Below are 14,405 nucleotides of genomic sequence, written 5' to 3' on the forward strand. Positions count from 1 at the left end.
CGATTACTGCCACCCTCCTGAGCACCAGGATGATAGTGGCCACCTTGAAGCCTGCAGGGACAATAAACTGTTCCAGAGAGATGTTGAAGGTGTCTGTTAGAACTTCTGTTAACTGGGCTGCACAGTTCCTCAGCACCCAACCAGGTATTTCATCAGGCCCAACAGCTTTATACAGGTTGACCCTGGCCAGGGTCATCCTCAACTCATCTGCAGCCAGACAGAGTACCTGTTCCTCGAGGAAAAGGGGGTCCTTCCTCACTGGCACATCGTTGTATCCGGGTATCCCAGTTTGCCTTCTGTAACATATCTATTGCTACCTTCTTTACTAAATTTAATTCACAAAGTTGAAGACAGCATACAGGTGGAAAAAGAGCATGTGGTGAAAAGCAGAGAATCTCCCCAGGTTCCAATATTTATGTTTATATTTATTTCCAGTCCCAGACAATTAATTTCCGTGCCCCGGTGTCACTGGGTAAAGCAACCACATACAGTATCTTACATTTTGATGATTTTAAAACAATTTAAAATGTTTAGGTTTAAAATCAAAATTTACCAACGTTCCTAATAACGCCTGAGATAATTTTATACACATCAACTGACACATATTTTTTGAAAGAAACGATTAAGAATAATTTATTAATAGTGTCAGGTTTGTCATTAATATTATCCAATTGAACACCTTTCTGGATTTGACCATCATTGACCTGGATATTTCTCTACCTGGAGGTGCTGCTTGACCAGCTAGGTATATCCAGCATTTTCTGTTGATATGTCACCTTTCTTGATTTTAAACAATGATCAACCAAGTCCTGAGACTCTTCCATGACCTTCTCTGTATTTTCCTGTCCCTTAGGCAGGATTAACCATCGACAGGCATCCCTTTGGATGGCTTCCCATGGCTGCTGCTACAGAGCAGAGGATTATGTAGGGAGGTCCCTGGTAGAGGAAGGAGGCAGCTGGTGATTGTGGGTTGCAGTGGGAATGGGGTCAGATACAAGGCATAGAGGAGGAACTTACTCCAGGGGCAAGGATTAGCGCTGTTTTTGTTTGATGACAAGAAACGGTGGTACAGGACAAAAATCTCTTGGTGCTGCCAACTCTCACCCACCTTCTACTGACAACTTCAGCTGTGAATTGCAACTGAAGAACACATCCAATTATACCGGGGAATGCGATTTTAAAACTATCTTGTTTCTCCAGTGTGATATTTAGATGATAAGGAGGTCCACGAAAATGATTCCAGGATTGAACAACTTTTCATATGAAGAGCATCTGAAGGCCTGTATTCACTAGAGTTCAGAAGAATGAAGGATGACCTCATTGAAACTTTTCGAATTGTGAAAGACCTTGATTGAGTGGATGTGGAGAGGATGTTTCTTTTGGTGGGAGAGTCTAAGATCGGAGGACATAGCGTCAGAATAGAGTGGCATCCTTTTAGAACGGAGCTGGTGAATCTGTGGAATTCTTTGCAAAAGGCAGCTGTGGAGGCCAAGTCTTTGTGTATATTTAAGGCAGAGGTTCTTAGATTCTGAACTGGTCAGGGCATGAAGGGATACGGGGAGAAGGCAGGAGACTGGTGCCGAGAGGAAAATTGGATCAGTTATGATGAAATGGCAGAGCAGACTCGACGGGCCAAGTGGCCTATTTCTATCCCTATATATGGTCTTATGGTCTTATTAGGAGAATGGATATATATGGCAAATGGAATACAGTGTACAAAAATGTATGGTCATCTACTTTGGTAGAAGGAATGAAGAGATGCAAAGGGACTTAGGAGACCTAGTGTAGGATTCCCTAAAGGTTAACTTGCAGATTGAGTCATTAGTAAGAAAGGCAAAAGCGATGTTAGCATTTACAGGTTTCCCCCACCATCCGAAGGTAGAGTATTCCTATGAAACGGTTCGTAAACCGAAATGTCATAAAGCGAAGAAGTAATTACCATTTAATTATATGGGAAAATTTTGTGAGCGTTCGCAGACCCAAAAATAACCTACCAAATCATGCCAAATAACACATAAAACCTAAAACAACAGTAACATATAGTAAAAGCAGGAATGATATGATAAATACACAGCCTATATAAATTAGAAATACTTCTCTACAACAATTGCCTGCTCAGATCTCCATAGCGAAAATCTCACGCAAGTGCTCTCAGCAGAAAATCTCACGCAAGCGCTGTTGGCATAAACGCGCTCTCCAGTAACCTTTAAACTATGAAGCTGCCAAATCTACCAAATAATATGTAAAAATACACAGCCTATATAAAGTAGAAATAATGTATGTACAGTGTAGTATCACTTACCGGAATTGGGAGGACATCGAGCACACTGATGATGGTGTGTTAGACTGAGTCGTCGCAGGTTGGGGTGGTGCAGTGGCCCCCACCCTCCAGGCCGCCGACTGATACTTTGCCGCGAAGCATGCAGCAGTAGCCGGGAGGCAAACAGCACATCTTTAAGAAAAAAGCCGAAATAAACTTGCTAATTAATTAGGTGCTATCCAGCACGTAAATGTCGGCACAGATCAGAGGCAATTGCCGATTGCACCGGCACTGATCTGGGCCGACAATTACGTGTCGGCGGCACCTAATTAATTAGCATGTTTATTTCGGCTTTTTTCTTAAAGATGTGATGTGTGCCTCCCGGCTCCTGCTGAATTCTCTGCGAATTGGTACAGTATCTGTCCAGGGCCCAGGGGTTGGGGTCGTGGGACACGGGGGTGTCAATTCATCGTCGATCAGGGCAGGCAGCTCATCTTCTCCTATGACTACCTGCCTCGATGTCGAAGGTCGAGGTTCGTCGTCTGCTGTGGCTGATGTGGAAGGCTTGCTTGACTGCTGAGCCTCGCGCATTTTTCTATCACACAGTTCTTTGTAAGGACTCAAACCATCCTGCAAATATCTCCTAAACCTACGTACCCTTTCAAAATTAAAGTCGTACTTTACCATTGCAGCGAAAATCTCACGCAGTTGCTTCACGTTCATTTGCTAGACGACTTCACTTACGCTCCTGCATTCGGTTTCGATTCTCGAATTGCATCTTCCAATTGGATCAGCTCTTCATATATCAGTTCTTGGTCATGGGATGCCAAAACCTCTTCAACATCATCTTCGTCAGCTTCCACAAGCCAAACTCACTTTGTCCTTGCTTCATTCACCATGATCGAAATGCTTAATTAAGTCTAGTTTTACGCTAAGTGTAACACCCTTACGAGTTCTTTCAGGCTTTTCCGACACCTTAGAACTCATTTTGCTAATGGCTGCTCAATGCAACGTGTTTAAGCAATGCCGGTGAGAATCTGGGGGAGAGCGGCTACTCGGGGTGCGTGCTGCCTTTTATCGCACGCTGATTTTCTTCGTAACAGTGAAAACACCTTCTGAAGGTACTAATGTAGGTCTTTCATAACAGTGAGGTTTCATAAAGCGAATGTTCGAAAGCGGGGGACACCTGTATTTCAAGAAGACTAGAATATAAAAGCAAGGTTGCAATGTATAAACTCTGTAAGGCATTGCTCAGACTACATTTGAGCATTGTGAGCAGTTTTGGTCTCCACATCTAATAAAGGATGTGCTGCCATTGTAGAGGGTCCAGAGATTTATGAGAATGATCCTAGGAATGAAAGGTTTAAAATAAGAGAAGTGTTTTATGACAACGCCTGTATTTGCTGGAGTTTACCCAAGTCAATGGGTATATTTAAAGCAGACATTAGAAACATAGAAACATAGAAAATAGGTGCAGGAGTAGGCCATTCGGCCCTTCGAGCCTGCACCGCCATTTATTATGATCATGGCTGATCATCCAACTCAGAACCCAGCCTTCCCTCCATACCCCCTGACCCCTGTAGCCACAAGGGCCATATCTAACTTCCTTTTAAACATAGCTAATGAACTGGCCTCAACAGTTTGCTGTGGCAGAGAATTCCACAGATTCACCACTCTCTGTGTGAAGAAGTTTTTCCTAACCTCGGTCCTAAAAGGCTTCCCCTCTATCCTCAAACTGTGACCCCTCGTTCTAGACCTCCCCAACATCGGGAACAATCTTCCTGCATCTAGCCTGTCCAATCCCTTTAGGATCTTATACGTTTCAATCAGATCCCCCCTCAATCTTCTAAATTCCAACGAGTACAAGCCCAGTTCATCCAGTCTTTCTTCATATGAAAGACCTGCCATCCCAGGAATCAATCTGGTGAACCTTCTTTGTACTCCCTCTATGGCAAAGATGTCTTTCCTCAGATTAGGGGACCAAAACTGCACACAATACTCCAGGTGTGGTCTCACCAAGGCCTTGTACAACTGCAGTAGTACCTCCCTGCTCCTGTACTCGAATCCTCTCGCTATAAATGCCAGCATACCGTTCGCCTTTTTCACCGCCTGCTGTACCTGCATGCCCACTTTCAATGACTGGTGTATAATGACACCCAGGTCTCGTTGCACCTCCCCTTTTCCTAATCGGCCACCATTCAGATAATAATCTGTTTTCCTATTTTTGCCACCAAAGTGGATAACTTGCATTAAATTGCATCTGCCATGAGTTTGCCCACTCACCCAACCTATCCAAGTCACCCTGCATCCTCTTAGCATCCTCCTCACTGCTAACACTGCCACCCAGCTTCGTGTCATCCGCAAACTTGGAGATGCTGCATTTAATTCCCTCATCCAAGTCATTAATATATATTGTAAACAACTGGGGTCCCAGCACTGAGCCTTGCGGTACCCCACTAGTCACCGCCTGCCATTCTGAAAAGGTCCCGTTTATTCCCACTCTTTGCTTCCTGTCTGCTAACCAATTCTCCACCCACACCAATACCTTACCCCCAATACCGTGTGCTTTAAGTTTGCACACTAATCTCCTATGTGGGACCTTGTCAAAAGCCTTTTGAAAATCCAAATATACCACATCCACTGGTTCTCCCCTATCCACTCTACTAGTTACATCCTCAAAAAATTCTATGAGATTCGTCAGACATGATTTTCCTTTCACAAATCCATGCTGACTTTGTCCGATCATTTCACCGCTTTCCAAATGTGCTGTTATCACATCCTTGATAACTGACTCCAGCAGTTTCCCCACCACCGACGTTAGGCTAACCGGCCTATAATTCCCCGGTTTCTCTCTCCCTCCTTTTTTAAAAAGTGGGGTTACATTAGCCACCCTCCAATCCTCAGGAACTAGTCCAGAATCTAACGAGTTTTGAAAAATTATCACTAATGCATCCACTATTTCTTGGGCCACTTCCTTAAGCACTCTGGGATGCAGACCATCTGGCCCTGGGGATTTATCTGCCTTCAATCCCTTCAATTTACCTAACACCACTTCCCTACTAACATGTATTTCGCTCAGTTCCTCCATCTCACTGGACCCTCTGTCCCTTACTATTTCTGGAAGATTATTTATGTCCTCCTTAGTGAAGACAGAACCAAAGTAATTATTCAATTGGTCTGCCATGTCCTTGCTCCCCATAATCAATTCACCTGTTTCTGTTTGCAGGGGACCTACATTTGTCTTTATCAGTCTTTTCCTTTTTACATATCTATAAAAGCTTTTACAGTCCATTTTTATGTTCTCTGCCAGTTTTCTCTCATAATCTTTTTTCCCCTTCCTAATTAAGCCCTTTGTCCTCCTCTGCTGAACTCTGAATTTCTCCCAGTCCTCAGGTGAGCCACTTTCTCTGGCTAATTTGTATGCTACTTCTTTGGAATTGATACTATCCCTAATTTCTCTTGTCAGCCACGGGTGCACTACCTTCCTTGATTTATTCTTTTGCCAAACTGGGATGAACAATTGTTGTAGTTCATCCATGCAACCTTTAAATGCCTGCCATTGCATATCCACCGTCAATCCTTGAAGTGTCATTTGCCAGTCTATCTTAGCTAATTCATGTCTCATACCTTCAAAGTTACCCCTCTTTAAGTTCAGAACCTTTGTTTCTGAATTAACTACGTCACTCTCCATGTTAATGAAGAATTCCACCATATTATGGTCACTCTTACCCAAGGGGCCTCTCACGACAAGATCGCTAATTAACCCTTCCTCATTGCTCAAAACCCAGTCCAGAATAGCCTGCTCTCTAGTCGGTTCCTCGACATGTTGGTTCAAAAAACCATCCCGCATACATTCCAAGAAATCCTCTTCCTCAGCACCTTTACCAATTTGGTTCACCCAGTCTACATGTAGATTGAAGTCACCCATTATAACTGCTGTTCCTTTATTGCACACATTTCAAATTTCCTGTTTAATACCATCTCCGACCTCACTACTACTGTTAGGTGGCCTGTACACAACTCCCACCAGCGTCTTCTGCCCCTTAGTGTTACGCAGCTCTACCCATATCGATTCCACATCTTCCCGGCTTATGTCCTTCCTTTCTATTGCGTTAATCTCTTTTTTAACCAGCAACGCCACCCCACCTCCCCTTCCTTCGTGTCTATCCCTCCTGAATATTGAATATCCCTGAACGTTGAGCTCCCATCCCTGGTCACCCTGGAGCCATGTCTCTGTGATCCCAACTATATCATAATCATTAATAACAATCTGCACTTTCAATTCATCCACCTTATTACGAATGCTCCTTGCATTGACACATAAAGCCTTCAGGCACTCTTTTACAACTCTCTTAGCCCTTTTTAATGCTTGCCCTGGATTTGTCGGCCTTCCACTTTTACATTGATAGGTTTTTGATTAGAAATGGTATCAAAGATTATGAGTAGAAGGCAGGAGAATGTTGAGAGGGAAAGTAAATCAGCCATGATAGAATGGAGAGCAGACTTGATGGGTTGAACCATCTAATTCTGCTCCTAAGCCTTATGGGTAGCCACAGGTTCATGTGTGATCTCTGTGCATTAGCGGCTTCCAGGGAATTGGTTGTTTGTAACTTAACTGACTGTGATAATTACTAATCCTCAGATTGTCTGAAAAGAGCTGGAGGCAAAGACTCTTTGAACTGCAATAATCTTAGCAGCAGCAATGCTCTTCGGCAAATTTGTCACTAGTCCTGCTGCTGCCGATAAAACAATTGAGGATGCCTCCACTGAGAAGCATGGATTTCACACCTCAGGCTCTATCCTCACTACTCCTCCTCTCCACCAACCTGGCCATCTCCCCACTCCATCCTCAATCCTGACGCAGGGTTTCAGCTTGAAACATTGACAATTCCTTTCCTCTACAGATTCCAGCATCTACATTCTCTTGCATCTTCATGGTTTTCAACAGCACTGTTTTGCATAGAATTTCAATTATATTACTCTAAGGCTATGAGCATTGTTGGAAGTGTTAGAATTCTGCAAACATAGAGTGACTGAGACAGACTGATGGGTATTGTCGTCAGAAGCAGTGAGGAACCTAGGGAATAAACATTCGTGTGCGATACAGGCAGGTATGGTGGTAGAGATGGCCTACAAGATACCCACCTTCATGAGGCTATAGTTCAACTTTATAAAGGTTGGTACTTTACAAAGTTGAGGTACTAGAGTACTGTGTCCAGTTCTGATTGCAATAATAAAGAAAAGGTGTAATTGCACTACAGATGGTGCAGAGGAAATTCATCAGGATGGTGCCCAGGACAGAACCTTTCAGTTCTAAGAAAAGATCCAGCTTGCTTTATCTTGAATCTGAAGGGGCTGACTTCATATTCATATAAGAGACATTGGCATGGGGTAAGAATTAAGAGATTTAAAAGGTATTTGAAGGAGATTTTGGAGAAGCAAGAGACTGATGCTGGAATCTGGAGCAACAAACAAACTGTTGGGGGAACTCTGAGTCTAGGCAGCATCTGTAGAGGGAAATAGACACTTGATGATCACATCTGCTGCCTGACCCACTGAGTTCCTACAGTTGCTTGTTTGTTGCAGAAGAGGATTATTTTTTACTGGAATACTCTGCCTAAGGAGGTAATGTAGGCAAATACTTTCACAGTATTTCAGAGGTATCAAGGTGAACATTCAAAGGTACAGAGGTCCAATATAATGTCAGAGAAATGTGTACAATATGCATTCTGAAATGCTTTTTCTTCGCAAACATCCAAGAAAACAGAGGAGTGCCCCAAAGAATGAACGACAGTTAAATGTTAGAACCCCAAAGTCACCTCCATCTCCGCACCCTCCCACATGTAATAATAGGAATTACCGAGGTTTACCTGTGTAACTCTGTCTCTCCATGTCAAGAAAGTATTGCCTACAGCTTGCCTTTCTACGCTCCCTGTCAAGATAAGTTCTACCTGCTTCCTGCTTTCCTGTTCACCCTCCTGTTTTCCGTTCAGCTCCAGCCACTCTCACACCCTCGTCTGCATCCTAACTCAATCTCCGTCTCAGTGTCCTGCGTTTGGGTTCACCCTGTTCCTTGTAACAGAACGATCTGGCCATCATGAACCCAGCGGACACATACACCCTTCAACAAGCCCTCGCCAGCCAGGGTTCCCTATTGGGACCGCACGACCAAATCCTCCGGGAGGTCATGGAAAACCTCCGTTCCCTGTCTGCTCACATCACGCAGATCAGTAAACAGGTGGACCGTGTCTCCACTCACTTCACTCAACCCACTGCTGAAACACAGCCAAGCCAGCCCAGACGGTCAGTAGCGGCAACCTCCCATATGTCACCGACACCCCCACCCAGACAGCCTCACGTACTGAGCCGGAGCACTACGCTGGAGATTTGGGGAAGTGCCGGGCCTTCCTCCTTCAGTGCTCCCTGGTGTTTGAACAGCAGTCGTCAACTTACTCCACGGATAAGTCAAAGATTGCTTATATCATGGGGTTGCTGCGGGGAAGTGCATTAGCGTGGGCCACAGCAGTTTGGGATAATCAACCGGATATCTGCTCTTCTTTCGCCACTTTTATCGCAGAAATGAGAAGGATCTTTGACCACCCCGTCCGTGGTAAAGATGCTGTCAAGCGTCTACTCACTCTCCGTCAGGGCTCAGGCAGTGCTGCCGAATATTCCGTGGAGTTCCGGACGTTGGTGGCCGACTCGGGGTGAAACAATGAGGCACTCCAAGGGGTATTTCGGAATAGTCTCAGCGACATGGTGAAAGACGAGTTGGCGACAAGAGACGATACAGACAGCCTGGATTCCCTGATCTCCCTAGCCACCAGGTCGGACAATCGCCTTCGAGAACGCCATAGAGAGAGAACTGGTCGTCCACCACCTTTGGCCACTCCTCGGCACTCATACCGCCTCCTGCCAGAACAAGCCTCTCTCCTCCTCCTGCTCCCAGAGTAGCTCCCAGCCCTGACGTTTCCACCGCCCCAGGAGAGGAGCCCATGCAGCTGGGACAGAACCGCCTTTCTCCCACTGATAGACTCCGGAGAGTGAGAGCGGGTGAGTGTCTATATTGCGGCTTGTCCGGTCTCTTCCTTGCCACCTGCCCCCTTCGGCCAAAAAGGGAAGGCTCACCAGTGGCAGGGGGGACCCTGGTGAGTCAGACAACATTCCCTTCCGTACCCCGACCCCGGATGCAGCTTCAAGCCACTTTGTGTGACAATCAACAGTCCTTGCCTCTGTTGGCACTAGTGGTTCCGGCGCAGAGGGAAACTTTTTGGATGAAAACTTAGCTTTCCAAGCTGGAATTCCTCGTGAGCCATTGTGTACCCTCCTGGGAGCCCGGGCACTGGACAATAGACTACTGGCCTGAGTCACACACTGCACAGAACCCCTGTTTCTCCTTCTCTCCGGAAACCATCAGGAACAGGTACAATTCAATTTAATTTCCTCTCCTCAAGCCCCTGTTGTTCTTGGTTACCCCTGGTTAAGCCGTCATAACCCCCATGTCAACTGGCCCATCAGGAAAATAGTCAGCTGTAGTTCGTTCTGCCATTCTACTTGTCTACAATCAGCCCTTTCCCCAGTGGAGGTCACCGCGACCTCATCCACCTCTGAACCCCCTAACTTGTCCAGGATTCCCGTAGAGTATCACGGTCTGGGAAAAGTGTTTTAGCAAGCAACAGGCTCTTTCCCTGCCTCCACATCGCCCTTACGATTGCGCTATTGACCTTCTCCCCAGAGCCTCACTACCCACCAGTCAGCTGTACAACCTGTCCCAACCAGAAAGGGAAGCAATGGAGACTTATATAAATGACTTCCTTGCGGCTGGCATTATCTGACCCTGATCTTCTCCTGTAGGCACAGGTTTCTTCTTTGTGGGGAAGAAAGATGACTCACTGTGCCCCTGCATTGACTACTATGACCTGAACAATATCACCATAAAGAATATCCCCTGCCCCTTATCGATTCAACATTCAAGCCCTGTCATGGAGCCACAATTTTCTCTAAATTGGACTTGCGGAATGCCTATCACTCGGTCAAGATAAGGGAGGGGGATGAATGGAAAACAGCTTCTAACACCCCCCTCGGTCACTTCGAATATCTGGTCATGCCATTCAGTCTCACCAATGCCCCCGCCGTCTTCCAAGCCCTGGTAAATGATGTCCTTAGGGACTTTATTAACCGTTTTGTTTTTGTTTATTTGGACGACATCTTAATCTTCTCCCGTAATCTTCAGGAGCACAACCACCATGTCCGTCAGGTTCTTCAGAGGCTTTTGGAGAACAAGCTATTTATTAAGGCAGAGAAGTGTGATTTCCATGCCCGTTCTGTCAGTTTCCTGGGGTACATCATCGAGAGCGGGCAGGTGAGGGCGGATCCCGAAAAGATCCGAGCGGTGGCGGAGTGGCCAAAACCCACGATGCTCAAGCAACTCCAGCGATTTCTGTGGTTTGCAGACTTCTACCATCACTTTATCAGGGACTACAGCCGGGTGGCAGCGCCCCTTACTCAGCTCACCTCTCCTGCGGCCCCCTTCCACTGGACCCCCGAAGTGGACTCAGCCTTCTCGGAGCTGAAGAGGCCTTTCACCTCCGCTCCCATCCTGGTCCAACCTGATTCCTCTTGCCAATTCATTGTGGAAGTCGACACCTCCGACTCTGGGGTGGGAGCGGTCCTCTCCCAACGCTCCGTCCCAGACCAAAGGTTCTAAGCCTGCACCTTCTTCTCTCGCCGTCTATCCCGTTCTGAATGGAAATACGATGTTGGGGACCGGGAGTTGCTGGCCATCAAACTCGCCTTGGAGGAGTGGAGGCACTGGCTGGAGGGAGCAGAACATCCTTTCATCGTCTGGATGGACCATGAGAACCTGGCATACATCCAAACTGCTAAACGCCTTAACTCCCGTCAAGCCTGTTGGGCACTATATTTTGGTCATTTCAAATTCACCCTCACCTATCGTCCTGGTTCCAAGAACGGGAAGCCAGATGCTCTCTCTCGTCTATACATCTCCGAGGAGGGCCTTCCCAACCCCGAGACCATCCTTCCACCATCCTGTGTTGTGGCTGCCCTCACCTGGGAGATCGAATCCATAGTCAAAGATGCCCAATGGACTCAACCTGACCCAGGCAATGGACCCCCCAATCACCTCTTCATGCCCGACTCTGTCCAGTCTCAGATTCTTCAGTGGGGGCATACTTCCCGGTTCGCCTGCCATCCTGGAATTGATTGAATCCTGTCCCTTCTGAAGCGACATTTCTGGTGGCCCACCATGGATACTGACACCTGTTCCTTTGTCTCTGCCTGTTCTGTATGTGCCCGCGGAAAAGCCCCCTATCGACCACCTGCTGGGCTGCTTCGTCCCCTACCTGTCCCTGGCCGCCCTTGGTCCCACATTGTTCTGGATTTCGTCACTGGACCACCCCCTTCACATGGGAACACTGCTGTACTCACCGTGGTGGACTGATTCTCCAAAGCCATGCACTTCATAGCCCTTCCCAAACTCCCTACAGCCCATGAAACAGCCGACCTCCTTGTCCATCACGTCTTCCTCCTTCATGGGATTCCCTCTGACATCGTTTCTGACCGGGGCCCCCAATTCATTTCTCAAGTCTGGAACTCCTTCTGTCAAGCCCTCGGAGCTTCAGTAAGTCTGTCGTCCTTTTTCCATCCACAGACTAATGGTCAAACGGAACGAGCAAATCAGAATTTGGAAGCAGCACTGCGCTGCATATCTGCCAACAACCCGTCATCCTGGAGCACCCATCTCACTTGGGTAGAGTACGCCCACAACTGCCTGGTCAGCACTGCCACCGGAATGTCTCCCTTCGAAATCTCCCTCAGTTACCAACCCCCTCTGTTTCCTGCACATGAAGACAACATGGCTGTGCCTTCAGTTCAGGCCCATCTCCGCTGGTGCCGCAAGGTCTGGAAGGATGCACGCTCGGCCCTGCTCCACTCAGCTGACTGCAACCGGGAGATGGCCGATCGCCATCGAATTCCTGTGCCCAGCTTTCGGCCTGGGCAGAAGGTTTGGCTCTCTTCAAGAGACATCCCCCTCAAAACCGAATCCAAGAAACTCACCCTTCGTTACATTGGACCACTCAAAATCGTGAGCCTCATCAGCCCCTCAGTGGTCAAACTCAGACTGCCCAGATCCATGCACATTCATCCCATGTTCCACATATCCCACTGAAACCTGTGTCTGTCAGCCATTTGTGCCCTCCTGCTGAACCTCCTCCACCCGCCCGGATCATTGACGACTACCCAGTTTACACCGTCCGGCGAATACTGGATGTGTGCCGCCGAGGCAGGGGTCTCCAGTACCTGGTCAACTGGGAGGGATACGGTCCTGAGGAGCACACCTGGATTTCCTGCTCCTTCCTCTCGGACCCTTCCCTCATCTGAGATTTCCATTGTGATAATCTGGATAAGCATGGTAGTTCGCCCGGAGGCTCCCATTGAGGGGGTGGGGTATTGTCACAGTCCCAACCATTAATTCCCCATTTTCTCCTAATTCCCTTTGATGGTGACACAACTGATTCTCATGAAGACCTGCAGCATATTTGCATCCACTCGTTTTCAGATCATTGTTTTAACCAGTGTGGTGATTAACGTTCCTGGCTGTTTAGGATTGTGTGTTCTAAATTTTACTTCAGTACCGAGGTTACCTGCATAACTCTGTCTCTCCATGTCAAGATAAGGATTCTAAGATTTACTTCAGTACTGAGGTAACCTGTGTAACTCCATCTCTCCATGTCAAGATACATATTCTAAGTTTTACTTCAGTACTGAGGTTTACATGTGTAACTCCGTCTCTCCGTGTCAAGAAGAGTATTGTCTACCGCTTGCCTTTCTACGCTCTGTGTCAAAGTAAGTTCTGCCTGCTTCCTGCTTTCCTGTTCACCCTCCTGTTTGCCGTCCAGCTCCAGCCACTCTCACACCCTTGTCTGCATCCTAACTCAATCTCCGTGCCAGTGTCCTGCGTTTGGGTTCACCCCGTTCCTTGAAAGAATGTACCTGCTTGAGGTTGTAGAATCCTCTCTTATCGCAGTTGGGAATGTGAAATCTGTAAAGGTCCTCATTAGTACGCTGTTGTGCCAGGATAATCCTGTCAATTGCTCGCTGCATTTCCTCCTGACATGGCCCCTGGGTAAAAAGAGAAGATTATTATTATTATGACTTTGTCCTTCTAAGGCAATATATAATCATTTCTCCAAAACTGATAGTGAATTATAAATGCATTTTTACTCTTTCCTTGTTAAATATGATTTTTAATTCTGTGGTACATTCCATTTAATCAATTAATTTATTACTTATCTTATTTAGAGATACTGTGCAGGGCAGGCCCTTTCAGCCCTAGGAACCGCACCACCCAGAAACCCACTTATGTAACACTAGCCTAATTACAGGACAATTTACAATGATCAATTGACCTCCTAACCCAGATGTTATTGGACTGTCGTTGGAAACCGGAGCACCCGGAAGAAACCCACGCCGTCACGAAGAGAACAAACAAACTGCTTACAGACAGCGCTGGAATTGAACTCTGAGTTATATTAGATAATCATTGATATCAAAATCCAGAATCCATTTTAGTCATGCCATCATAAATTGGGAAAAGTTGGGCCATGTCTGGAATAAAATAAAATTATCTACTTGAAATCTGTGGAAAAATAAATAACAAAGTTGAATGCTTCAGCCAGATCTTAAGGCTACATGACACAGTAGCAGAATTATGCAATTCGGCCCATCGAGTCCCATGGCTTATTTATTATTCTTCTGAACTCTATTCTCCACCCTTTTCCTCATAACCTTTGTCACCCTTACTAATCAAGAACCTATCAACCTCCTCCTTAAACTTATCCAATGTCTTGGTCTCCAAAGCTGTCTGTGGTGATGAATTCCACAGATTCACACCTTCTGGCTAAGAAACTCTTCCTCATTTCTGTTCAAAAGCAAAGTCCTCTTCTGAGGCTGTACTTTTGTGCCTTAGGCTCTTCCATAGAAACCATTGAAAAACTACAGCACAGAAACAGGCCTTTTGGCCCTTCTTGGCTGTGCTGAACCATTTTCTGCCTAGTCCCACTGACCTGCGCACAGACCATATCCCTCCATACAACTCCCATCCATGTATCTATCCAATTTATTC

At 46.4% G+C, this 14,405-nt stretch overlaps 1 protein-coding gene across 1 annotated transcript in view; it reads right to left on the reverse strand.

The window, feature by feature from the left end:
• LOC134344350 (insulin-like growth factor-binding protein 4) overlaps positions 1-14,405 on the reverse strand; it is a 125,868-nt gene that overhangs the window by 8,990 nt on the left and 102,473 nt on the right. Inside the window, exon 3 of the mRNA XM_063043989.1 lies at positions 13,274-13,402. Coding sequence (XP_062900059.1) covers positions 13,274-13,402 — 129 coding nt within the window. The remainder of the gene's footprint in view (positions 1-13,273; positions 13,403-14,405) is intronic.

Source organism: Mobula hypostoma, chromosome 3 (assembly GCF_963921235.1).
Source record: "Mobula hypostoma chromosome 3, sMobHyp1.1, whole genome shotgun sequence".
Lineage (NCBI taxonomy): Eukaryota > Metazoa > Chordata > Chondrichthyes > Myliobatiformes > Myliobatidae > Mobula > Mobula hypostoma.